The 25,183-nt window shown below is 39.2% G+C and overlaps 1 protein-coding gene across 1 annotated transcript; it reads right to left on the reverse strand.

Annotated features, from left to right (window-relative positions):
* Nucleotides 1-993: 993 nt before the first annotated feature.
* LOC147603194 (uncharacterized) lies at nucleotides 994-2,578 on the reverse strand. Its single transcript, XM_086796706.1, has 2 exons — nucleotides 2,152-2,578; nucleotides 994-1,331 (listed from the first exon to the last, which is right to left on the reverse strand). Exons 1-2 carry the CDS (start codon nucleotides 2,576-2,578, stop codon nucleotides 994-996), a joined length of 765 nt encoding a protein of 254 aa, XP_086652832.1.
* Nucleotides 2,579-25,183: the final 22,605 nt, after the last annotated feature.

Raw genomic sequence — 25,183 nt, forward strand, 5'->3', positions numbered from 1 at the left:
CCACACACACACACACACACACACACACATGTACACACCGCACATACACTAATCTAAACGCACACTCTCTCCTCCTACATAAACTATCTCCTACGTAGAAATTATCTGTCGTCTCTCTCTCTCTCTCTCTCTCTCACACACACACACATATACACACCGCACATACACTAATGAAAACACACACTATCTCCTCCCACACAAACTATCTCCTACATAGAAATTCTCAGCCTCTCTCTCTCTCTCTCTCATGCACACACACACACTCTCTCTGTCCTCATGCACACTCTCTCACATAGAAACTCTCTCTCTCTCTCTCTCTCTCTCTCTCTCACACACACACACACACTTAAATAGATTTACACACATATATATAGTTTTAATTAATTGAATTTTAATGGTAGGGATGAGTGGTGAGGTGTGCTCACTCTCAAATAAATGCATCTTACATGTAATCTCTCTCTCTCTCTCACACACACACATGCACATGCAACTATTTATATATACATGCTTACATACCTATAGATACACATACATACATAATATATATAAGTGTGTGTATCTATAGGTATGTAAGCATGTATACAAAGATTTCATTGAAAGATGTGAGATGAGATCTTCTTAGATTCAAATTCAAAATTGCATTGGAAGATGTGAGATTTGGCTCCTCCTCAAGCTTGCAGGAGGAGTGGTTATTTTGAAATAGTCCCACCTCCTTTGCCCACGTGGAGGGAGGTGGGGTTCTCCTTAATCCTGTATAGATAACAGAGATTTAAATCGGCATTCACAAATACAGGCATGTGGCATAAGAGTTTGTGGGTATTCAACTAATTAGGCCAGTAAGGTAGATATATTCACTAAAACCATCCACTTTGACACATAGCCCAAGCTAGATGTATGTTTACAAATGATTTAATTGGCGTCAAGCCGATAGGATAATTTAAGAGGAAACTGCACAGAAACCACCGCCGAAGCTAGATGTATGTTTACAAATGATTAATTGGCGCTGCTGTTACTACCATTGGCTACAATGGATTGCGAGAAGCTGCCGGAGAAGGGCAGACTGAACTCAACGCTGCTGCTATAACCATTGGTGTCGTTGTAGCTGCCAACCAGAGTGATGATGTTGCTGCTTCTGAACAAGGAATCGTTGCTGTTGAACGTGTCCCGCACGCCTAGCCTGCTGTTGTAAGGATACACGTTCAGGTATATGGCCTCGCTGATTCCATCGTCGAAGTAGAGCTGTGTGGTGTCGTCGTATGAGGTCGCGCTGCCATGCGCTTCGTAGATGCGCACCCTCACGTGTACGTGTGCAGTCCGGCCTCTATACCAACCTGAAACGTAGGAAAATAACCACCTCACGGGATGAGGTTAATTTATTAGTGATGACATCAAAGGTTCGTGGTGACATCAAAGGTTTATTTCACGGGATGAGGTTTATTAGTGGTGACATCAAAGGGTGTTCTATTAGTGGTGACATCGAAGGTTTATTAGTCGTGACATCAAAGGTGGTGACACATAAAAGGGTGTTCTATTGAGAACTAAATTGCAATCCATGCCCAATCAAGTCAAGTGTTTAACCACTCAGCCCTAAGCCAAAAGGAAAAGGAGGCTAAAACGCTAATAAAATTGTTAAAAAGAGAAAAATAGCTACGTGGCTAGCTAGAAGGCCAAAAAGGAAGGGAGGAGGGATTTATGTCCCCTAAATGTTGTTTTCATGGTTAATTAATTAAACACAAGAGCGAGGACCTTAAGCAAATAATGCTTTTTGTTTCGTTGAACCTTTTTTTTAAATGCAAAGAGGTTATTATTATATTAGTATCAAAAAGAGATACATCACCCAAAGGTTATATCTTAAGCTTGGCAGCTAAACTCCTAATGGAGCCACCATTTCTGATGGCTAGCTTGCAGGCTTGAGCAATGAGATCCTTATACCTTCTTAGTGAGAGAATGTGCCTTTGCTAAGGCCATAATGTGCTACTGCATTCCTACACCTCCACCTCCAAAGTTCAGAGATGATAAGAGCTCTGATGGAGTGCCAAACTTTATATATTGCTGGGTTCATCCTACCTTTTCCTAAGGTTCATCCTACCTTTAACTTTCGTAGTTCTTTAAACCTCCATCTCTTTAACTCAAGTAGTTTAATTAACTTACCAGGATAGATGGTGTAGAAGGTGGCGTAGCCTGTGGAGTTAGTGCATTGATAGCCTCGGAGCCATGTCTCACCCTCGGTAGACTCTTCTTCTTCGTCGCTGTAGAGGCCATCATATCTACACTGCCAGAGATCGATCCGGACCTTCTGGATGGGCACACACAGGCTGGAGCGTGAGGCTTGGGCACCGTTCACGGTTTTGAACGTGATGTTGAGGGGGACACCGTATGAAAGGTTCGATCTCACGTTAGAGGTTTGGAGATTTTCTTCCACCCAGTAAGGCCCCTCTGATAGCTCGGAGAGGTGGGTGCAATTCTCCCTTGCAGCAGCAGGTGGGGGTAGGCGAGGGCGAGAGGCAAGCAAGCATGTTGTTTGCGAGAGGAGGAGGCCCAACAATACAACCAACGTCGATCCCTTTGAGAGAGGCATGATTGTCTCGTCTTCCTCTACAGGGCACGAAGAGAAAGGGGCGGTATCTGTCGCAGAGAATGAAGCTGTATATAACAGAGCCTTCCCACCAGCTCAATCAGATTTTGCCAACTGCATGTTGGCCATCTCCTTTCCATTGGTGCAACTTGGCCATCTCCCCTTCCATTTGTTTGGCTACCACGCCATCGTTGCCTCATATACTATTTAATAAAAAATTATACGGACAGCAATTAAATGCTACATAAAAAAAAGCGTGCGATGCTATTTGGGAAGAGTCCTTAAGTAAGAGGGCTTTCCCAGGAGCCCAGTTAACTTCACCAACGACATTAAAAGCAACTTGGCCGTGGGCTTTGTAACTATGTAGTTAAAATTTGACAAAGAAAACTTGGCCATGCACTTGTGAGGATACTAGACTCCCTCGGCAATAAAGGTGCATTTAATGTCCTTGGCCTAGTTAATTAAACTCACGCGAGAAAAGGCCCTAAAGAATCACATGTCTTATCATCGGGCGCGGTAGCTCAGTCGTTAAGGCGTTTCGTTGTCAAAACCCTGGTTGTGGGTTCGAACCCTGCTGGCTACCCCGAGTGATGTCTTGCCCTTGTGTTCCGTTGAAGCCTTGTCCCTGCTTTGGGGGGTCCCATGGGTACTAAGCCCGCTTCTAACGCCAAACTTTAAAAAACAAAATTAAAAAAAAAGAATCACATGTCTTCAAGCTTTGCCTACAAAGTACATCCTTTCCATCTTGTTTTCTTTTTTAAATGGTGAAAGGGTTTACACCTATTGAAAACTCTCTACTACCTATAGATGTATTCTGATGTGGCTTTGTACATCCTTTCCATCTACTAGAAAACATGTTTCTGATGTGGCTTTGTACATCCTTTCCATCTACTAGAAAACATGTTTCTGTTTTAATGGAGAGAGCATTTAGACCTACTGAAAACTCTCCTCTACTTTTATATGCATTCTAATATGGCTAGTATCCCAATGTTTATTCTATTCTTCTTTAGGAAGTCCACTTCCCAACATAACTTGGTTCTTGAGTTCCATCACTTGCACAAAATTGCTTCTTTTCAAAAGATGATTATTATAAATGATAATTTCTTTAAAAGAAAGAGCATCACAAGTTGTAGGCCCAAAGCACAAATTGTAGAAGGCTAGAAACAATTGGTTATTGCTGAAAATGAGCACGAGAGAAGCTCGTAGGTGCTTACAAGCATAAGAGACTGTTGCTACAACCAATGACCTCCAGTAGATATGCAAGAATGAGATGAAAAGTAAGGGGAAGGGTGAAAACCCTTATATATCCCTCCAGAGAGCTAGTTGACCAGCTATAGTAGGAGGCCGACACCAATAGCATAAAATGCTATAAAATGCCTAAAAATGGTAGAAAAATCCCAAATAATATATGCTAAATATGTCAATGCAGGGTCCAAAAAATTGACTAGTACAAGCATGAAAAAAAGGTGATGTAGACCCTCTAGAGATGATATATTCCAACACCTCCTTTTCACCACCACCAAAGGGGCAGTCCAATACCATCACGCTGAAGTAACACCTCCAAAATAGCTCTCGAAAGTGGTTTGGTGAAGAGATCAGCCACAGAACAGTAGGCCAGCTGAAGAAGTCCCAACTCGATCCAATCACATACAAAATGATAATGCACCTCAATATGCTTGGATCATCCCCATATCACAGGATTCTAAGCTAGAGCAATAACACTCTGAGAATCCAAGAAGATGGTAACTAGGGAAGTGTTAGCACAACCCAAATGCTCCAAAATGTGATGAATCCTAAGTGCCTCAGTGGAGGAGAGAAGGTAGGATTTGTACTTAACCTCGGTGTGGAAGAAGCAAAAACAGTCCTCTACTTTGAGACTTCCAAGAAACTAATCCAGTACAAAGCATGAAGCAATATCTAGATGTAGACCTCCGAGTATCAATGCAGCCTGCCCAATCAGAATTTGTGAAACCAACCAAATCAGATTCACTGCAATAGGTGATGCCATAATCTGAAGTACCTTGAAGACATCGAAGAACTCTCAACGATGCCTGCCAAAAATGAGACCTTCGAGTGGCTGATGCGAACAGGCTGAGAACACTCATAGCACATGAAATATCTCGACGAGTGTTGGCAAGGTAAAGTAGTAATAAGCCAACAGTCTACCGGTATTTTGTGGAATCCACCAAGGGTGTATCATTCTCCTTGGATAACTTGGCATTGGGATCCATGGGACAAAAGCAAGGTGTATAGTGTGACAACCCATAAAGTGAGAGTAGCTTCTTCACATTCTGCTGCTGAGAAATGAAGATACATTCATCTTCTTGCCAAACCTCCAGTCCAAGAAAACAATGAAGAAGGCCAAGATTATTCATCTTAAATATCTCTCAAAGCTTGGGCTGAACCTATGTGACCAACTCAGTATTTGAGCCAGAAAGAATGAGGGCATCAACATACAAAACAATGACACAAATACCCCCATCAGAAAGAAGCACATAGAGATTGTTCTCAACGTATGCCTTCTCAAAGCCAAGAGATAATAAGAAGGCATCAATCTTCTGATATCAAGCATGAGGGGGCTTGTGGAGACCATAAAGAGCCTTCTTTAGAAGATACACATGGGTGTCATGTCCCTGAATCACAAAACCAGGAGGCTGCTCAACATAAACTTCCTCATCTAAATCTCCATTCAGAAAAGCGGATTTAACATCCATCAAGAACATAGGCCCCATTAGAAGTGTGCAACCAGAGCCAAAACAATTCTAATGGTGGTATACCTGGGCTGTAGGAGCAAATGTCTCATCAAAGTCTTCACCTCCCTTCTAAGCATATCCTCGAACAACAAGGTGGGCTTTGTACTTATCCAAAGTACCATCTGAATGAAACTTGACTTTGAAAATCCATTTCACACCAATCACACAAAGATGTGGCACCAAAGACCAAGTGTGATTCCTCTCAATAGAGGACATCTCTACTTCCATGGCCTACCGCCATGCAGCTGTGAAAAGGCCTCCTCTGGATGCTCATGTTCATTGATCTCCCAGAGATAATTCATTGTGTGATGAGATGTGGAAGCCCAAGATGAACGCCAAGGTCCAGGGGTGGTGGTAGAGATCTGGTTATGGAGCTTTTGCATCAGTGAGACCAGCATTAGGAAAAAAGGGAGCTCATTTTGAGGCCTTTTACGGTTTGAAAAAATAAGCTCTCAACCAATCAACAGAGGGCCAACGTAACGTTGGAAATTCAAAAAAATAAGAGAAAATAGATAAAAGAAACAATATTTTATGTAGGTACAAGCGTGCTACATTAATGTGGAGATTGGTTTTTTATTCTCACAAGATCTTTGGACATGAAGATAGAATCTAGTCTGACATTTTCTCTGACAAGGGCCTTCTCGCTTCCACCTTCCTTTGAACTTTGAAATGTTGTGCTGCCTTTCCTTCGAAAGGTCTACCATTCTACACCACTACCTCATTGTGCAGCAGCCTCTTCTTTTCCAAAACTGCTCCCTTGATCCTGTTTGGCTTAGAGTAAGATGTTTCTTGTCAACTGTCTGTCTGCCCACTTTCTCTTTCTTGAAACTTCATTTTGTTATCTTGTTTACATTACTTTGTTGTGGTTACAGATTCACAAGGTCTCCATGGTGAATAAAAACTATGGCCCTTCTTGTGGAAGACGCTCTATGGATGATAATGCTATGAAGGCAGAATTATACCACACATCCTTACCCTGTCGACCTGCTTCTTCTATTTCTTGAGTAGAGAATTCAAGTACAGTCAAAACGGAAGGAACTTGGGAAAGGTTTAGTGTTTCGAAAGGAGCATGGGTGCTCATGCAACCTAGCAAAAGAAAGAGACCCCAGACAAAAAACATTTTCTTGGCATCATGGAAGGGAAGAGTACGAGATTTTAAAATCACCAGAGGGAAGATATCGGTGAAAGAAGTTTTGATTCAGCATGTGTACATGCATAAAGAACTTGTCTTGCGAGACTATCCAAATGATCTTCCGCAACACAGGCCTAAATGTATATTTTTCTATTGTGGTTTTGTTCTTTATGAGGTGTATGGATTTTTAAGATGAAGCTTTCTTTCTTTGCATATTGACATTCTTGTGTTATTTTATTTCAGATTTATACTCTTCATCGTATGAGACATGGCAAAACATCGATTGTATTCTGGGATTTATAGATGTTTTGCATGGATCGATAGGAGAACAACAATACCAAGGTCGATGTGCAACAGAGCTAGCTCAATCCGGTATATTTTCAACTGATCATTTTTATCAGTTGCTGGACAATGCTAACACACATGGTGTGTTAAGAAAACAAGACCTTTCGGCATGGAATTCAGTGGATTGGCCTCTCCCACATTTTAGTGTTACAGAGGCATATAGGGCCAAGCTTTTCAAAGAAGTACAGAAAGCTCTGAGGCCCAATATTGCCACAAGGATAATAATTTTTTTTTTATGCATGCCTCTCACAGTTTTTGTAGACTTGTTTAATACCTTTCCAGTGAAGGTTTCAAAAACAATGTTCACAGTTAAAGCAACAAGTTTGGCATGCATGCCACAATTTTTGGATAAAGGTTAGGATAAGAAGACATGTAGTTCAGTGTTTTGTGAGGTTGTCCAACCTTCTATGCAACTAAAGTACATGGTTGCATCACAAAATTTTATTTTTTCTTTTTATTATAAGCGCAGTCGAATGCTAGGTACAAAACTAGTCCCAATGGATCAAGATGAAGATTCTTTTGGTGCAGAAAATAAACTTCTTGTTATTGGTGTTGTTGAGAATGGTGATGTGCTAGTCAATATCTCATTAAGACAATGTTGCTCCCTAGCTCAATTGCGCAATGACATTCTGTTTGAGACAGAAGGTTCTATTTCAAAGGACTTTTTTTTTATCTACAACAATAAGAAGGTATACCATCTAACTTATCCTAGTCTCATTAAAGCACTGCTATTAGTTTACTTTATCCTATTGTTTCATATTTCTTTTTTGCAGGTGCTCAAAAGAAGAGAGAGTTCAATAAAATGCAAAGACATTGAAAATTTAAAAATTGAGAAAACACAAAATCCATAAACAAAGGTATTATATTCAATAAAGTAAAATTCTGTACAAAGTGTTTAATTATATATGTAGAACATATTCTTGACAACCATTTTCTATTTATCTACAGGCTGATCTAGAGACTGATCTAGATGGTCCAAGCTCACTGTATCATCTTTATTTGGAGAATCTATTTTTTGCTGCTCCATCCTGTCGTGTACAGTCTCTTGGTGCTGCTCCATTGTCTCCTCTACTGCCCCTGGAGCATCTGTTTGCTGCTGCTCCATCATCTTCTCAATAACATTAGCACAGGTCCTTGTTCTTATGGCTTCTCCTCATCAGCACTAGGTCCTTGTTCCTGTGGCACCACATCAGCATCATCTGTGTCATCAAGGTGTATGACACCTTCTCGGACTTTAGAGCTCTCACCCAACTCGACAGTAGCTGGTACAATAGGTTTGGGGGGCATACTTCAAAAAATTCCAAATTGTATCAGCTCTGAAACTATATACATAGTTCGAGCTAAAGCTATATTCTCTCATCTGCAATGAGATATGATGATTTAGAACACTGTATCAATATCAAATTTTTTGAAGCTAAATGAAAATTATTTTTTCTTACAAGCTCTGGCTGTCCTATCTCAAAATAGCTTGAAAGTATATATTTGGCACTAATCAGCACTCTCCAACCGCAGCTACTTGAATCATCTTGTTGTGGTGTCTGGATAGTTGGAAAGATATGTTAGAAACTGTTAATATCTGAACAAAACAAAATTATTCAATAAGTTCAAAGGCATAGCATGAAATAGACATCAGTAGAGGGAACGACTTTCTACCTCTAAATCTACTGGCTCTATTGAATCCAAAAGATTGACATTAGGAGGACAGTGATCCAATGCATCTAGAAGCCTTCTAATACAACTGCAATACATATAATTCAGTTAGGGTGCATTAACTCAAAATAATGAAGTTTAAAGTTAAAAATAGCACACAAACCACTTACAATTTCAGCTCTCTGTGTGTGTTTCTAAGAGAGTTGAATAAAAAGCATTGCTTCTGCTGGATGTCAATAGAAGCAAAGCTCCAGTGGGTGGTCACTGCATAAAGAAAAAAGCATTAAGAAATCAAAGGCTACAAGAGTTCTCAATCTTGAAGAAAAATCCCAAAAGAAGCAGTCACCCACATACTTGTTATGGTATGGAAGTAGCAAAATATCGACATAAAATCGCAGTGTCTGAACCAATTGGAAATATCCATGGGATTTTCCTTTCGATCTCTTAACTTGAAGGAAATGGCAGGATCAATCATATGAACTGTATGCTGTACAGCATGGTTAAGCTAGCTTCTCATCATGCTACATTGGACCAAACATTAATTTCCAAGACAAGCCCTCCACCAACTTCAAATGCAGCTTAGTGCCCTTTGTACTTTGACGTGCCCACACATACCAAATGGCCGCACACACATACGAACCATCGAACAGCTGACATCTTCTCCATCATCTGACCTCTCACCCAGGCCTGCAACCAACAAGCTCAAAGCCAATACCGTCAACCCTTTACACCTGGCGACGCCCTCAAAAGCAAAACCCTCCACACACCATACATCCCATATGTACACAGGCACTTAATCCCATGCATCTGGATTTGCATTTAATGGCCTCATATGCATGGTTTCACACCATAGACGTGCCGTGGCACGATAGCGCTAGATGTACTACTTCTACTGCTAACACCCCGAATCCCTGGGGGATAGGGATCTTACAGTTGGTATCATAGTAAATTTGGGTAATTATCAAGAAGTACTGAAAGGTTTTAATTGTGTGATAAAATTCATACAATTTGATATTCAAACAGAAATTCTTAAATTGGTAATTGGGTCTTCAGATGGAAGTACCACAGTTATATGGAATCCCTGGCTTGCTTGAGGCCTAGACATGATGGTATTTACCTTATAGTTCCAAGAACCATGACTACCCGTATACACCGAGGGTATAAGTGCAGCTCTTTACTCGCAGTATATACGAGTAAATCTAAGACTTGAAATTATAAGCATTAATGCTACCCAAATGATGAATTCATATGTGGTTGATATGATTTTTAAATTCTGGTTGTGAACTGATGAGTTGATTTGGATTCTGATTGAAAAATGATGATTCCTGAAATTTGGTTGAAATGTATTAAGCTGAACAAAAACCACAATGAGGATGAATGGGGCAAGTCCCTGTACTAATATTCATAACTCGAATAATGATAGTGACTTCAGCAAATCACTATGAGATTAGTGGATTGTGCTGTCAGATTGCTACTATTAACACTTGAACCAGTGGATCAAGTTAATTGGATGACAAATTCAGGATTTGTCAACTGAAATTTTCGTGGAGGAATGTTCAGAAAGAAAAAATAAATAAATTCGGTCTAATGGACCATTATTATGTAAAAAGTATGAATGTTATGATCTCAATGAATCGTTATCCGATGATGAGTTCTATATAAGGGATCTTTATCCCACGATTCTATTGGGTTGATCAGAATATAAGGAACCCCAGAATCAATTCGATCTTAAGGGGAAGAGTTGTCCTCTAGTTGCGACATGAGGACATCTTGCGTTTTTTAAGTGGGGTAGAATGTAAGATTCTTCCCTCCAGCTTTTTGAGGTGTGCAGGTGTAAGAATCTCCCCTTTTGATCTTATAATTATTCCCTTCTCTAAAATAAAAGAAAGATTCTGTTTTACCCTGTTTTGACCTAGAGAGAGAAAATGTCTAGAGAGACGTAGTCCAAAATTGATATATTTTTGGATATAGAAATCCTCCTAGTGTCTAAAATGAATTCCCCTGAAACAGAAATCCAAAAAGAACTTTCCAATGTGCAATTGGAATTAATTAGAAATGGGTATAAAGGACCTTAGCCTAAGGGTCTAGATTTTCAGAAATTTTTGGATTATGGTCCAATTAAAATTCCTATGGGCCAATAAGATCAATCCATGTGTGGGGAGGAGATAAATCCAATTTGTAAAAGAAAAATACCCAAAAATGAGTAAATCCCCACATAAGATGAAGAGTTGACTATGTATAAGGTTTATTAGTAAAAAACTATGAGTATTACTAAAAAAATGAGATATTTTGGGTATAATGATTCCATTCTGACACGTGTAAGGAAAGGGGATCCCTTCAAGGAGGCGCCTACTTCACATGCTTGAATGAGTTTTAAACTAAAAAATAATGTGATATTTTTATCTGCCCTCTCTCTTGGATCAACAAACCGAATCAAAACCGAACCAAACTAGGTCCAAATCTGGTCCAAATTCAACCAAATTGAAATCTGGAAAATTCTAGAAATGAGTTGGTCTTGGTTAGAGCCTCCCTCTCCTATAAATAGAATCTAAGCCTTTGTAAAAAAATAGAAGAATTTTACTATACCAGAACTATACTCAAATAATGATAATTTTTACTATTCTCTAAAATTCTCTCCACCAAATTGAAGAAATTGGAGCTTCCCTCTTTCTTCAATCTCCATTGGTGGCTCCATCAGCATACCAAACCAATTGATTGGTTGGGGGCCTCTATCGTGATCAAAGAATCAAGCAATTTGTAAGGTAAAGTGTGAATTTTGATCTTTTTCCGTAAATTCTCAATGTTTCTCTCTTCTCAACCCCTCTCAAGCTTGAGAAGCTTAATTGGAATGGTTTTTGAATGCTATTGAAGTTAATTGATGAATGGTAGTGAAGAATTACATAAATTTCCATTTATGCTTAATTTTAATGGTTCTTATGTAATTTCTCTCTTACTCACAGAATGGTCATTCTCATGACCTATTCTCAACCCAAATGAAGCTTCTCATAAAGCTTTTCCTTAATCCAAGATTAATCTATGCTTGTTTAATTGGAGGACAAATTAATGGTTTTTTTATGCTTTTAGTTTATGTATTTCATGAATATGGATGATTCAATCCATTATTGGGTTAATGATCCAATTAGGGATCATTCTAATCATTCCCTTAATGTTAAGCTTTATCCTTTAAAATAGTTGAGATTTATCAGTCATAGCAGCGGAGCTATGGTAAAATTTCTGTAAAAATTACACATAAAATAATTTCATTCAAAGCATGAAAAGAGGATGTCCTACCATATTCTAGGAATTATCATTCTAGATTAATTGAAAGAACTTCATTGTTATTATGGAGAAATTGATTTTTATGTTATGATAATTGATGAATTAAGAAAAAGAGGATTTCTAGTAATTAAGTTTTATGTTAAAAGAGTAATCCCCATCGTATGAGTATTCTTAAAGGGTTATTTTCATTCTAGGCATAGAAAAATGTATACTAGTATATATTATTTTAAAAGTGTGATTTTCATCATAATTGATTTTTATGCATAAGTAGATGCATAAAAGAATTTTTTTTATATATTAAACGTGTGATTTTCATTATAAATGATTTTATGCATAAATTAGATGCATAAAAGAAATTCTTTTATATTAAAAGAATGATTTTCATCATAAATGACTTGTATGCATAAACATATGCATAAAAGTTTTTTATTATTATTAAAAGTTAGATTTTCATCATAAATGGATTTTATGCACAAATTAGATGCATAAGAGAAATTCTTTTATTCTAAAAGTGTAATTCCTACTAAATCGGATTTATGCATGGAAAGATGCATAAAGAATTTATTTAAACCCAAAAGTGTTATTCTCATCAATTTTGATTTTATGCATAGAAAGATGCATAAAGAATTTTATTTTTAATTCAAAAGAAATATTCTTATCAATTTTGATTTTATGCATAGAAAGATGCATAAAGAATTTTATTTTTAATTCAAAAGAGATATTCTTATCAATTTTAATTTTATGCTTAGAAAGATGCATAAAGAATTTTATTTTTAATTCATAAGAGATATTCTTATCAATTTTGATTTTATGCATATAAAGATGCATACAAAATTTTATTTCTAATTCAAAAGAGATATTCTTATCAATTTTGATTTTATGCTTAGAAAGATGCATAAAGAATTTTATTTTAATTCAAAAGAGTTATTCTTATCAATTTTGATTTTATGCATAGATAGATGCATAAAAGATTTTTTTTTTCTAAAAGTGTTAATTTCATTAAGATGGAAATTTATGCATAGAAAGATGTATAAAAGATTTTTTTTTATTTCGAAAGTATTATTCTCATTAAAATAAAATTTAAGCATAGTAAAATACATAAAAGGACTATTATAAAAGTGTTATTCCTACAAAAGTTATCTTTATGCCTCTAATAAGAGGTGTATGAGATGTGCTAGGATGTGATAAGATGTGTATGACATGTGATAGGATGTGATAAGAGGTGTATGAGATGTGATAGGATGTGATAAGATGCGTATGGAAAGTGATAGGATGTGATAAGATGTGTATGAGATGTGATAGGATGTGATAAGAGGTGTATGAGATGTGATAGGATGTGATAAGATGCGTATGAGATGTGATAGGATGTGATAAGATGTGTATGAGATGTGATAGGATGTGATAAGATGCGTATGAGATGTGCTAGGATTTGATAAGATGTGTATGAGATGTGATAGGATGTGATAAGAGGTGTATGAGATGTGATAGGATGTGATAAGATGCATATGGGATGAGTTATGATGTGATAAGATGATTTAGAATGTGATAGATGAGGTAAGAAGTGTATCTAATGGGATAAGATGTATATGGGTTGTGATAAGGCGAGAATGGATGTGTTGTAAAAGAATAGATGTGAAGGCGTATGTGGATATATGAATGGGAATGTAGAAATGGATGTATGGATAAGGATGTGGATATAGATGTATGAATGTAAATGTGGATCTGGATATGCGAATGAGGATGTGGATGTGGATGTATGAATATGAACGTGGATATGGATGTATGGATGTGGCAATCTTTTCCATGCACATCATGAGAAAGAATAGCCCTCGGGCCATTCTTGCATGATCCCAAGGCCTCAGGGTCATTTTTATAATGGCCATGGGGCATCAATAAAAGGCCCCAGGGCCATTCTTTTCATGCAGGATAGGTGTAAAAAACATTTCTACATGACCCCAAGGCCTCAAATATCCATTGTTTTACTTTAAAATGCATCACAGTGCATGAAAAAGTGGCCATGGGGGCATCCAAGAACGGCCCAAGGGCCATTCTGGCATGACCCCAAGGGGCCATGGGTGCATCCAAGAATGGCCCTAGGGCCATTCTTGGACATGTACAACATGAGGAAGAATGGCCCTAGGGCCTTTCTTGTATGACCCCAAGTCCTCAAGGTCATTTTGGGGATGGCCATGGGGCATCCAAGAATGGCCCTAGGGCCATTTGTTTCATGCACAATAGGTAAAGGAATGATCCCAAACACCATTCTTACATGACCCCAAGGCCCCAAGGTCATTTTGGATGGCCTCTTGTCATGCACAATAGGTGGAAGAATGGACCTAGGGCCATGCTTTCATGAAAAGATATGGGGGCATCCAAGAATGGGCATAGGGCCATTCTTTTCAAGGTCGTTTTGGGATGGATATCCAAGAATGGCCCTAGGGCGATTCGTTTCATACACATTATGTGGAAGAATGGTCCTAGGGACATTCTTGCAATACCCCAAGGCCTCAAGGTCATTTTAAGATGGCCATGGGGCATGGTTGCATGGGCTCTTTTCATGCACAACAGGTGGAAGAATGGCCCTAGGGCTATTCTTGCATGACCCCAAGGCCTCAAGATCATTTTGGGATAGATATGGGGGCATTGAAGAATCGTCATAGGGCCATTCTTTTCATGCACAACATGAACCAAAGGCATTAAGGACATTTTGGAATGGTCATGGGGCATCCAAGAATGGCCCTAGGGCCCTTTGTCTCATGCACAAGTGGAAGAATGGCCTAAGGCCCATTCTTGCATGACCCCAAGACCTCAAGGTCATTTGGGATGGCTATGGGTCATCATCCAGGAATGGCCTTAGGGCTATTCTGTTCATGCACCAAGTGTAAATAGCATTCCAACATGACCCCAAGGCCTCAAATATCCATCGTTGTACTTTAAATTGCATCACAGTGCATGAAATAGTGGCTATGGGGGCGTTCAAGAATGGTCCAAGGGGCCATGGGTGCATCCAAGAATGGTCTTAGGGATATTCTTTCTAAGAGCATTATTGCAAGAATGGCCCTAGGGCCATTCTTTTCCATGAACAACATGAAGACGAATGGCCCTGGGGTGCTTCTTGCATGACCCAAAGGCCTCAAGGTCATTTTTGGGATGGCCATGGAGCATCCAACATGAAGACAAATGGCCCTGGGGCTATTCTTGCATGACCCCAACGGGCCATGGGTACATCCAAGAATGGCCCTAGGGCCATTCTTTCAATAATGCACAACATGAGGAAGAATGGCCCTAGGGCCATTCTTGCATGACCCCAAGGCCTCAAGGTCATTTTTAGGATGGCCATGGGACATCCAAATATGGCCCTAGGGCCATTCTGTTCATGCACAATAGGTGGAGGAATGACCCCAAAGGACATTTTTGCATGACCCCAAGGCCCCAAGATTATTTTGGATGGCCTCTTTTCATGCACAATAGGTGGAAGAATGGCCCTAGGGCCATGCTTCCATGAGCCCAAGGCCTCAAGGTCGTTTGGCATGGATATGGGGGCATTCAAGAATGGCCATAGGGCCATTCTTCTCATACCCACCATGTGGAAGAATGGTCCTAGGGCCATTATTGCAATACCCCAAGGCCTCAAGGTTAGTTTGGGATGGCCACTTTTTATGCATAACAGGTGGAAGAATGCTCCTAGGGCCATTCTTGCATGACCCCAAGGCCTCAAGGTCATTTTCGGATGAATATGGGGGCATCCACAAGAATGGCCATAGGGCCATTCTTTTCATGCAAGGCCATTATTCCGTGACCCAAAGGCCTAAAGGTCATTTTGGAATGGTCATGGGGCATCCAAGAATGGCTCTAGTAGGGCCCAAAGGCCTAAAGGTCGTTTTGAAATGGTCATGGGGCATCCAAGAATGGCTCTAGTAGGGCCATTCTTCTCATGCACAACATGTGGAAGAATGGCCTAAGGGCCATTCTTGCATGACCCCAACACCTCAAGGTCATTTTGAGATGGCCATGGGTCATCAAGGAATGGCCGTAGGAGGGCCGTTCTCTTCATACACGATAGGTGTAAGGAACATTCCTACATGACCCCAAGGCCTCAAATATCCACCGTTTACTTTTAATTGCATCAGAGTGCATGAAATAGAGGCGATGGGGGAATCCAAAAATGGCCCAAGGGCCATTCTGGCATGACCCCAAGGGGCCATGGGTGCATCCAAGAATGGTCCTAGGGCCATTCACTCTAGGACCAGTCTTGCAAGAATGGCCTTAGGGACATTCTTTTCCATACACAACATGATGAAGAATGGCCATGGGGCCATTCCTACATGACCCTAAGGCCTCAAGGTCATTTTTGGGCTGGCCATGGGGCATCCAAGAATTGCCCTAGGGCCATTCTTTTCATGCACGCAACAGGTGTAAGGACCGTTCTTACATGTCTCCAAGGTCTCATATTTCCACCGTTTTATTTTAAAATGTATCACATTACATGAAATTGTGGCCATGGGGACATCGAAGCATGGCCCAAGGGCCATTACCCCAAGCAGCCATGGGTGCATCGAAGAATGGTACTAGGGCCATTCTTTTTCATGCACAACATAAGAAAGAATGGCCCTAGGGCCATTCTTTTCATGCACAATAGGTGGAAGAATGACCCCAAATGCCATATTCTTTTCATGCAAGGCCATTATTCCATGACCCAAAGGCCTCAAGGTCATTTTGGAATGGTCATGGGGCATCCAAGAATGGCCCTCGAGCCATTCTTCTCATGCACAACAGATGGAAGAATGGCACAAGGCCCATTCTTGCTTGACCTTAAGGCCTCAACTCATTTGAGGATGGCCATGGGTCATCTAGGAATTGTCCTAGGACCATTCTTTTCATACACGACAAGTGTGAGGAACATTCCTACATGATCCCAAGGCCTCATACATCACATTGCATGAAATTATGGCCATGGGGATATCCAAGCATGGCCCGAGGGCCAATCTTGCATGACCCCAAGGGGCCATGGGTGCATTCAGGAATGGTCCTAGGGACACTCTTTCTCATGCACAACATGAGGAAGAATATCCCTAGGGACATTCTTGCATGACCGCAAGGACTCAAGCAAGACCCCAAGGGCCATTCTTGCATGACCCCAAGGCCGCAAGTTCATTTTGGGATGGACATTGGGCATCCAAGAATGGCCCAATAGGTGTAAGAACCATTCTTTCCATGCACAACTGACTCGAAGGCTTCCAAGAATAGCCCTATGGCCATTCTTTTCATGTAATTTTAAATTAAAAATGGCTCCATAGTAGCATTCAAGAATGCCCTTGGGGCATGCTATTATTTACCTAGGACCATTCCTTATGGTGATATGTATAAAGTTATCTTTTTTAGCTCTTGTGTGTTGTTGCTTTACTTATCTTTGTAAATATGTTAGAACTGTTTTTAAATTGTCTTACAAAAATCACTTTAGCATAGGAAAAGATGTCAAGCAAAAGGAAGCTTTTATTTTCCTCAAGCATTGACATGGCGAGCGGAGACTCAAAGAATTGGTACCTTGAGCTCTATGACCTTCAAGTTCGGATCCATCTCTTCATTTAGATGAAAGACAACAAGGAGTCTTTTGAGGGTAGGGGATAGGTCAAGGCAATCAATGTTTCTGTGGTAGATTTGCATCAAGAAATCAAATGCATTGATGTTGAGACCCATGGGGATCTCACGTACCAACTCTCTCCCACTACATATAGGAGGGATCGTATGAGGGCTGATCAAGAGGACTCTATGTTCTCCAGAGGGTGGAACCTGACTATAGAGAATGTCTCCAACATTACTTGTGAAATGCTATTCAATGCTTTTACTATGATACTACAAAAGAAAGTAACAAAGAGAGATGCAGTTTCCCGAGCTGGTGTCTCATGAAAAAGATCAAAAAAGTCAACAATAGGTGGCCATAACTTTAGAGACTCGGGGCTCCACTCTAACCATTTCTAACCCAAAATATCTAATTAAGAAAGGAAAAAAGGCGAAGGATTCCCCTTTAGGAGGGATGGAGCAGTATGCACAATATTTTCCTTTGGGTTTATATATATTTCTTGAAAATATTTTATGTGTAGGATAAACCTTTGAATTAAATTTGAAAAAAATACATTATAAAAGAGAATGTAATTATATAATTATAAAACAAAAGATATATTTATATATCTAGGAATGATAAATATTTAGACTTGTAAATATTTATTATTATTAATATTGATTTTTAAGTGGATAATAGTTTATCTTTATGTTTATCTTTATTATCCAATCGATCTTAGATAGAAAATCCAATGAGATTTGAAGTGGATAACCTATTTTTCCTATATAATCATACATCTCTAGTACTATTCCACACTTCGCTAGTACTATCCCATCATTGAGCTTTATAATTTTTTCTCTCTTAGCTTTCTTGAGAATGAGTTCTGAAAGTCGTAGGAGTTGGAAACGTGATAGGACTAGACTTCCCCTCGTCCACCAAGTTCAAGAGGAGGAGTGGAAAGGGGTAGCTTGTGAGAGAATGAGAGAGTGGAGAGCACGTCAATGAGCAACACCTTCTATTGGCAATGATCCAAGCCTTGCTCCTCCTCTTCCACTTCCTCTCCCTCTGCCCTCTTCCCCCCCACTACCCATTAGTTTAGATAATCCACATGAACCCGCCCTTCCTAAGCCCCCTTATCATCCATAAGAACCCACCCCCTCCTTTGGGCACCCATAGTGTGGGTAGGAAAGAACTATCAAAGTCGGGGGGCACATCGTCGTGCCCATGCAATCTTCCAATCCTATTTCAAAGACCTCACGCCTTCATCACAGACATGCGTGTTGATGCTTTGATCGATTTGCCCAACATGGCCAACTGCTGCAGGGCGCTTTCTGACATTGGAGGTTGAAGAGAGAAGAGAGATGGTATGGCGGTGCTATAAAGTGTTCGTCGTTCCCTATACAATTAACAAGATAAGGAACTATGCGGATGCTTTCGCGGCTCGACGGGCTATTGTGGCAACCGTAAGTAGCTCCCAAATGAAAGGTAAGGTGAGTTCCACATCTCGCATCCTTTCCATAGGACCACATGCACTTAGAGTTGGGTCTATTAGATGGCAAAGTTTATTTGCCGATGAGGTTGGTGCATTGTGGGCGAGTAGCGGTCATGTAGCTAGGTATGATTGCCGACTAGATGAAACCACTAGAGCCTTGTTAGAAAGGTTTTGGGAGGAAAATTATTGTTCCTCGCTAGTTTTCAAGAAAGCTTTGCGTAAGAGAGTGACAAGAGGAGTGTTCATTAAGCACAGTGCTTGCTTTGTTGAAATGACCCAAACAAAGTTGTATTCTCAGTTTGTGGCATCATATCCAAAACTTAAAATTGGGCAAAGGTCATTTGAGGGGTGTAAGCCTTGGTTTGTGAGGTACTCACGATAGCGTGACACATGTTGTCTCTACCATGTTGAGTTCCAACTTTTTTATAATGTGTTCCATTCTCTTACTGGGCATAGAGAGTTGCCTCTCGTAGTGCTCGTGATTTCATCCACTCTCTTTTGTGTGCACACACGGAGGATGCCTAGTTCCATAGGATGCCTTGTGTGGAGAGAAATTGCACATCATGTGGTTCACTTGCACATCATGTGGTTCACTTGCACATCTACAGATGGTAGATCTTGATGCACGTGACCAAGAGATAGTGCCATGGCGACATTATGAGTATGTGACACACGAGGTCTAGGGTGGTGGGTAGTCCAAGATGTAAGATTCCTCCCCAAACCCCTTTTTGATGTCTAGTATCTTCCCCCGTAATCAATCCCTCTTCAGAAATATAAAGACCTTGTTTCTAACTGTTTTAACCTAGAGAGAGAAAATATTCTAGAGAGAGAATATTCAGATTATGAATATTTTTGGATAGAAAAATAACTCATCTTATTAAAATAAGTTCCCCTGAAACAGAAATTCAAAAAGAAATTTCCAATGTGCAATTGGAATTAATTGGAAATAGGTATAAAGAACCTTAGTCTAAGGGCCTAGATTTTCAGAATTCTTTAGACTATGGTCCAATTAAGGTTTCTATGGGCCAATAGCATCAATCCATGTGTAGGGAGGAGATAAATCCAAATTGTAAAAGAAGATACCCAAAAATGAGTAAATGCTCACATAAGATGAAGAGTTGAAAATGTACAAGGTTTATTAGTAAATAAACTCATATGTAAGGAAGAGGAGTTCTTTAAAGGAGGTGCATATTTCACATAAGATGAAGAGTTGAAAATGTACAAGGTTTATTAGTAAATAAACACATATGTAAGGAAGGGGAGTTCTTTAAAGGAGGTGCATATTTCACATAAGATGAAGAGTTGAAAATGTACAAGGCTTATTAGTAAAAAAACTATGACACATGTGTAAGGAAGAGGAGTTCTTTAAAGGAGGTGCATATTTCACATAAGATGAAGGGTTGAAAATGTACAAGGTTTATTAGTAAAAAAACTATGAGCAATACAATTTTGACACATATGTAAGGAAGGGGAATTCTTTAAAGGAGGTGCATATTTCACATGCTTGAATGAGTTTTAAACTCATAAAAATTGAGATATTTCATCTCTCCTCTCTCCTAATTCAAGTCTAGTTCCAAAAAGTTAGCTTAACTGACCTAAAAATGGTCAAATATTGACCAAACTGATTTAGAAAATTCTAGAATCAGTTTGTTTGGTTAGGAGCTCAATTTTTCCTATAAATAGAAGCCTCCCCTTGTTGAAAAAAATATAGTCTCTTATGCTTTGTTACTCTACTCCACCTAAGCCAAAATATATAGTCTCTTATGCTTTGTTACTCTACTCCACCTAAGCCAAATTAGATAGTCTCTTATGCTTTGTTACTCTACTCCACCTAAGCCAAATTAGATAGAGTCTTATGCTTTGTTACTCTACTCCACCTAAGCCAAATTAGATAGTGTCTTATGCTTTGTTACTCTACTCCATCTAAGCCAAAATATATAGTGTCTTATGCTATGTTACTCTACCTAAGCCAAGAACTGTGAATTCTTTAATAATTCACTAGTTTTTGATACTTCTCTCTTTCTTCAATCTCCATTGGTGGCTCCATCAACATACTAAACCAATTGATTGGTTGGGGGCCTCTACCGTGAATAAAGAATCAAGCAAATTATAAGGTAAGTACATTGAATTTTTGATCTTTTCTTTAATTACTCAATGATTCTCTCTTCTCAACCCCTCTCAAGCTTGAGAAGCTTAATTGGTATGGTTTTTTAATTGCTATGGAAGTTAATTTCCATTTATGTTTAAATTCTAATGGTTTTTATGTAATTTCTCTCTCTCACTCAAGAAATGGTCATACTCATGACCCATTCTCAATCCAAATGAAGCTTTTCATAAAGCCTTTCCTTAATCCAAGATTAAGCTATGCTTGAGGCCAAATTAATGGCTTTTTGCTATGCTTTTAGTTTATGCACATTGATGATTCAATCCATTATGGATTGATGACCCAATTAGAGACCATTCTAATTGTTTTCTTAATGATCCAATTAGAGACCATTATGGATTGATGATCCAATTAGAGACCATTCTAATTGTTTTCTTAATGATCCAATTAGAGACCATTATGGATTGATGATCCAATTAGAGACCATTCTAATTATTTCTTTAATAATGAGCTTTATCCCTTAGAAAAAAAAATTGAGATTTATCAGTCATAGTAGCGGAGCTATGGCAAAATTTTTATAGAAATTACGCATAAAATAAATTCATTCAAAGCATAAAAAGAGGAATTCCTACCATATTCTAGGAACTATCATCCTAGATTAAATAAAAGAATATTATTATGCATGGAGATATGGATGTTTGCATGTAGATGTAGAGGTATGGATGTGAGTGTGAATGTGGAGGTGGATGTATGCATGGAGATGTGGATGTATGCATGTAGAAATAGATGTGTAGATGAGGATGTAAATGGAGATGTGGATGGATGCATGTAGATGTAGATGTATAGATGTAGATGAGAATGGAGATATGGATGTATACATGTAGATGTAGATGTATAGATGTAGATGTGGATGTGGAGGTGGATGGATGTATGTAGATGTAGATGTATAGATATAGATGTGGATGTATACATGTAGATGTAGATGTATAGATGTAGATGTGGAAGTGGAGGTGGATGGATGCATGTAGATGTAGATGTATAGATGTAGATGTGAAAGTGGAGGTGGATGGATGCATGTAGATGTAGATGTATAGATGTAGATGTAGATACGAATGGAGATGTGGATGTATGCATGTAGATGTAGGTGTATAGATGTAGATGTGTATGTAGAGGTGGATGTATGCATGTAGATGTAGATGTATAGATGTGGATGTGAATGTGGAGGTAGATGTATGCATATAGATGTAGATGGATGGAGGTGAATGTGAATGTGGATGTAGATGTATGCATAGAGATGTAGATGTATGTATGTAGATGTGAATGTACGCATATAGATGTAGATGTATGGATGTGAATATGCGATATGTGATGTGAGGGAATCTGAAGTGATGAGATAGAAATGATGTGATGGGATGAGTATACATATAAATGGAATATGGAATAAGTAATGTAGATTGATGAGGGATAATGTGGAAAAATGAAAGTTAAAATAGAAATTGTATTGTAAACTGTTTGTAAATGCTGTTTGTAAATGCTGTTTGTAAATGATTGTTTTATGTCAAGAATGCTGGGGGGAGCATTTTGACCGTCTTGTGATTAAAGTCGTGATGGTAAAGTTGCAACTGCTGACGGGGAGTCAATGAAGGACGTCTCGCGTAGCAAGGTCGGCCGAGGTCTTGACCAGCCTCGGTGCGATTAAAATGGTGAGCTTCTGGTACGGTGGATGAGGGGCCAAGGAAGGGGCCTATGCGTGAAGCGCTAGGTTACCTGCGAAGGATCCTAGAGGGTGCTGACCATACGGTGCTCGGGCTCTGGGTCGCCTAGGATACCCACGCGTGCGTCGAGGAAGATATTAGAACAAAGTTGGAGTTGTTTTCTGAAATCGAGCATGGATCTGGTTGATTGACCTTGCTGGTCTTCAATGGATGAGTCCATGGCTCCTTATATGGATCTGTTGGTTGATCTTGCTGATCTTCAACGAGAGTCCATCTTGTTAAGTGATTATATTGCCAAGTATTATGGGCTAGGAACTATCGAAACGGCTCCTGAGCGTTCTCATTAGGAACTCAATGGAGTCTTCTTGGGCCCTTTTATTTGGCAGTTTAAGGGAGTCAAACCTTTTCTCTTAAGAAGAAACGTTTTCTAATTAGAAGCTTCAAAACGGCTACTTTATTCGAATTTGAATTTTGGGGGGAAAATGGAATTTAAAATCTAGCGGATAAAACCATATCATGTAACATATCTATGGAAAGCTCTTGATGCATAGATCATGGATCTATAATCTCCGCTCAAATCGGAGCTTGTATGTAGAAGTTATGGAGGTCCGAAAATTGTAAAATTGCCCCCTCCCCTTTTTGGGGAAAAAAGTGCACCCTTTGACCACTCTTACACCTCTCTTACAAACCATTGGTTTTTGCTTACATGGCGGGATCCTATTTGTCAAAAAGTTAAACGTTTCCATAACCTCATGGCAAATTAAAGGGCCCAAGAAGACTCCATTGAGTTCCTAAGTTGCCAATGATGCCATAGATACTCTAATGAAGGAATGATGGGAAATTAAGAATCAATTGGATAAATTGGAAGATGGTGATCAATGTTACTATGGTTTTATTAAAGGATTGTTTTAAACTGGTTGAATCTGATTGAAAAAGGCAATTTCATATTGGGTGTGTGAGTGGTGTGACTAGTTTTATTTTGCATGAACATCCGGCTAGGGGGCCTTGGAACTCTTTTCCTTGGTACCCGGGACAAAACCTAACCAAATTTTTAATTGGATCCCATCACTACAGTGGTTGGGCGGTTGGCTAACCCATGGGATTGGATGGGGTTAGGCTGGACTGATGGATCCGTAAATCGAGACTCAAACTTTTGTTTTTACGATAAAAAAATAAAATAAATCCCGGACAGTAACTGTTCTATGGATAGGAATCAACGGCTGTGCCTCTTGAATGGGGAAAAAAGCGTTGATCCCAATGATCCAAGTGCAAGTTTCTTCCTTGAACTGACTAAGTATCTTATAGATGTAATCGGATCATCTCGATCAGAAATGATCTTGACTACGTTAGAGTAAAAAGTTATCCTGGTGGAATCGCCCGTGCTTTCCGGTAAAGGAAGTTTTTCTGGGTTCGGTTTTGGAACAACCGACGGATTAGTCTCTTATCCGGATATCCGTGGGCGAGGCCCCGAGTGTGGGACCCCTGTCCCGCGCGAGAAGCGCTACTTCCGCTGCCAGTACCCCGAATCCGTTGCTCGGTGGGAACAGGGATCTTACAGTTGGTATCAGAGCATTTGGTTAATAAAGATCAATTGAGAAGACAAATATATCAAAAATTTATCAAGAAACATAAAAAGGTTATAATTGTGTGAGATAATTCATACAATTTGATATTCAAACGGAAATTCGTAATTTTGGTAATTGGGTCTTCAGATGGAAGTGCCGCAATTATATAGAATCCCTGACTTGCTTGAGGCCTAGACATGATAGTATTTACCTTATAATTCCAAGGGCCGTGACTACCGTATATACCGAGAGTATACTGCAGCTCTTTACTGACAGTATATACGAGTAAATCTAAGACTTGAAATTATAAGCGTTAATGCTATCTAGATGATGATTTCGAATGTGATTGATATGATTTTTAATTCTGTTTGAGAATTGATGAATTGATTTGGATTCTGATTGAAAATGCTGATTGAAAAATGTTGATTTTAAAAAATTAGTTGAAATATAATGAAACCACAATGAGGGGGAATGGGACGAGTCCCTGTGATGATATTCATAACTAGAATGATGATAAGGAATTCAGCAAATCACTATGAGATTAGTGGGTTGTGCTGTCAGATTGCTACTGTTAATACTTGACCGATAGATCAAGTTAAGGGATGTCAAATTGAGAACTTGCTTGACTAAAGTTTCCGTGGAGGAATGTTCCGAAGGAAACTTTTTGGTCTAATGGACCATTATCATGTTAAATGAATTGTTATTTAATGATGAGTTCTATATAAGGGATATTTATCCCAGTGTTCTGTTGGGTTGACCAGAATATAAGGAACCCAGAATAAAATTGGATCTTAAGAAAAAGAGCTGTCCTCTACCTTGCGAGATGAGGACATCTCGCACTTTTTAAGTGGGGTAGAATGTAAGATTCCTCCCCAACCTTCGAGGTATACTGGAGTACGAATCTTCCTTTCTGATCTTATAATTATTCCCTCTCTAAAATAAAAGAAAAATTCTGTTTAAAAAAGGAAGACCCTTTTCCTAAAATACTTCTCAGGAGTCACGCCTATTTTAAG

Source organism: Cibotium barometz, chromosome 64, assembly GCF_041138505.1.
Source record: "Cibotium barometz isolate CiBa-2024 chromosome 64, ASM4113850v1, whole genome shotgun sequence".
NCBI classification, from domain to species: Eukaryota; Viridiplantae; Streptophyta; class Polypodiopsida; order Cyatheales; family Cibotiaceae; genus Cibotium; species Cibotium barometz.

Coding starts and splice junctions, on each gene's coding strand:
- LOC147603194 (XM_086796706.1), bottom strand. CDS start 2,578: ATGCCTCTCTCAAAGGGATCGACGTTGGTTGTATTGTTGGGCCTCCTC. Junction 1,332..2,151: donor CTTCTACACCATCTATCCTG/GTAAGTTAATTA, acceptor CCTACGTTTCAG/GTTGGTATAGAGGCCGGACT.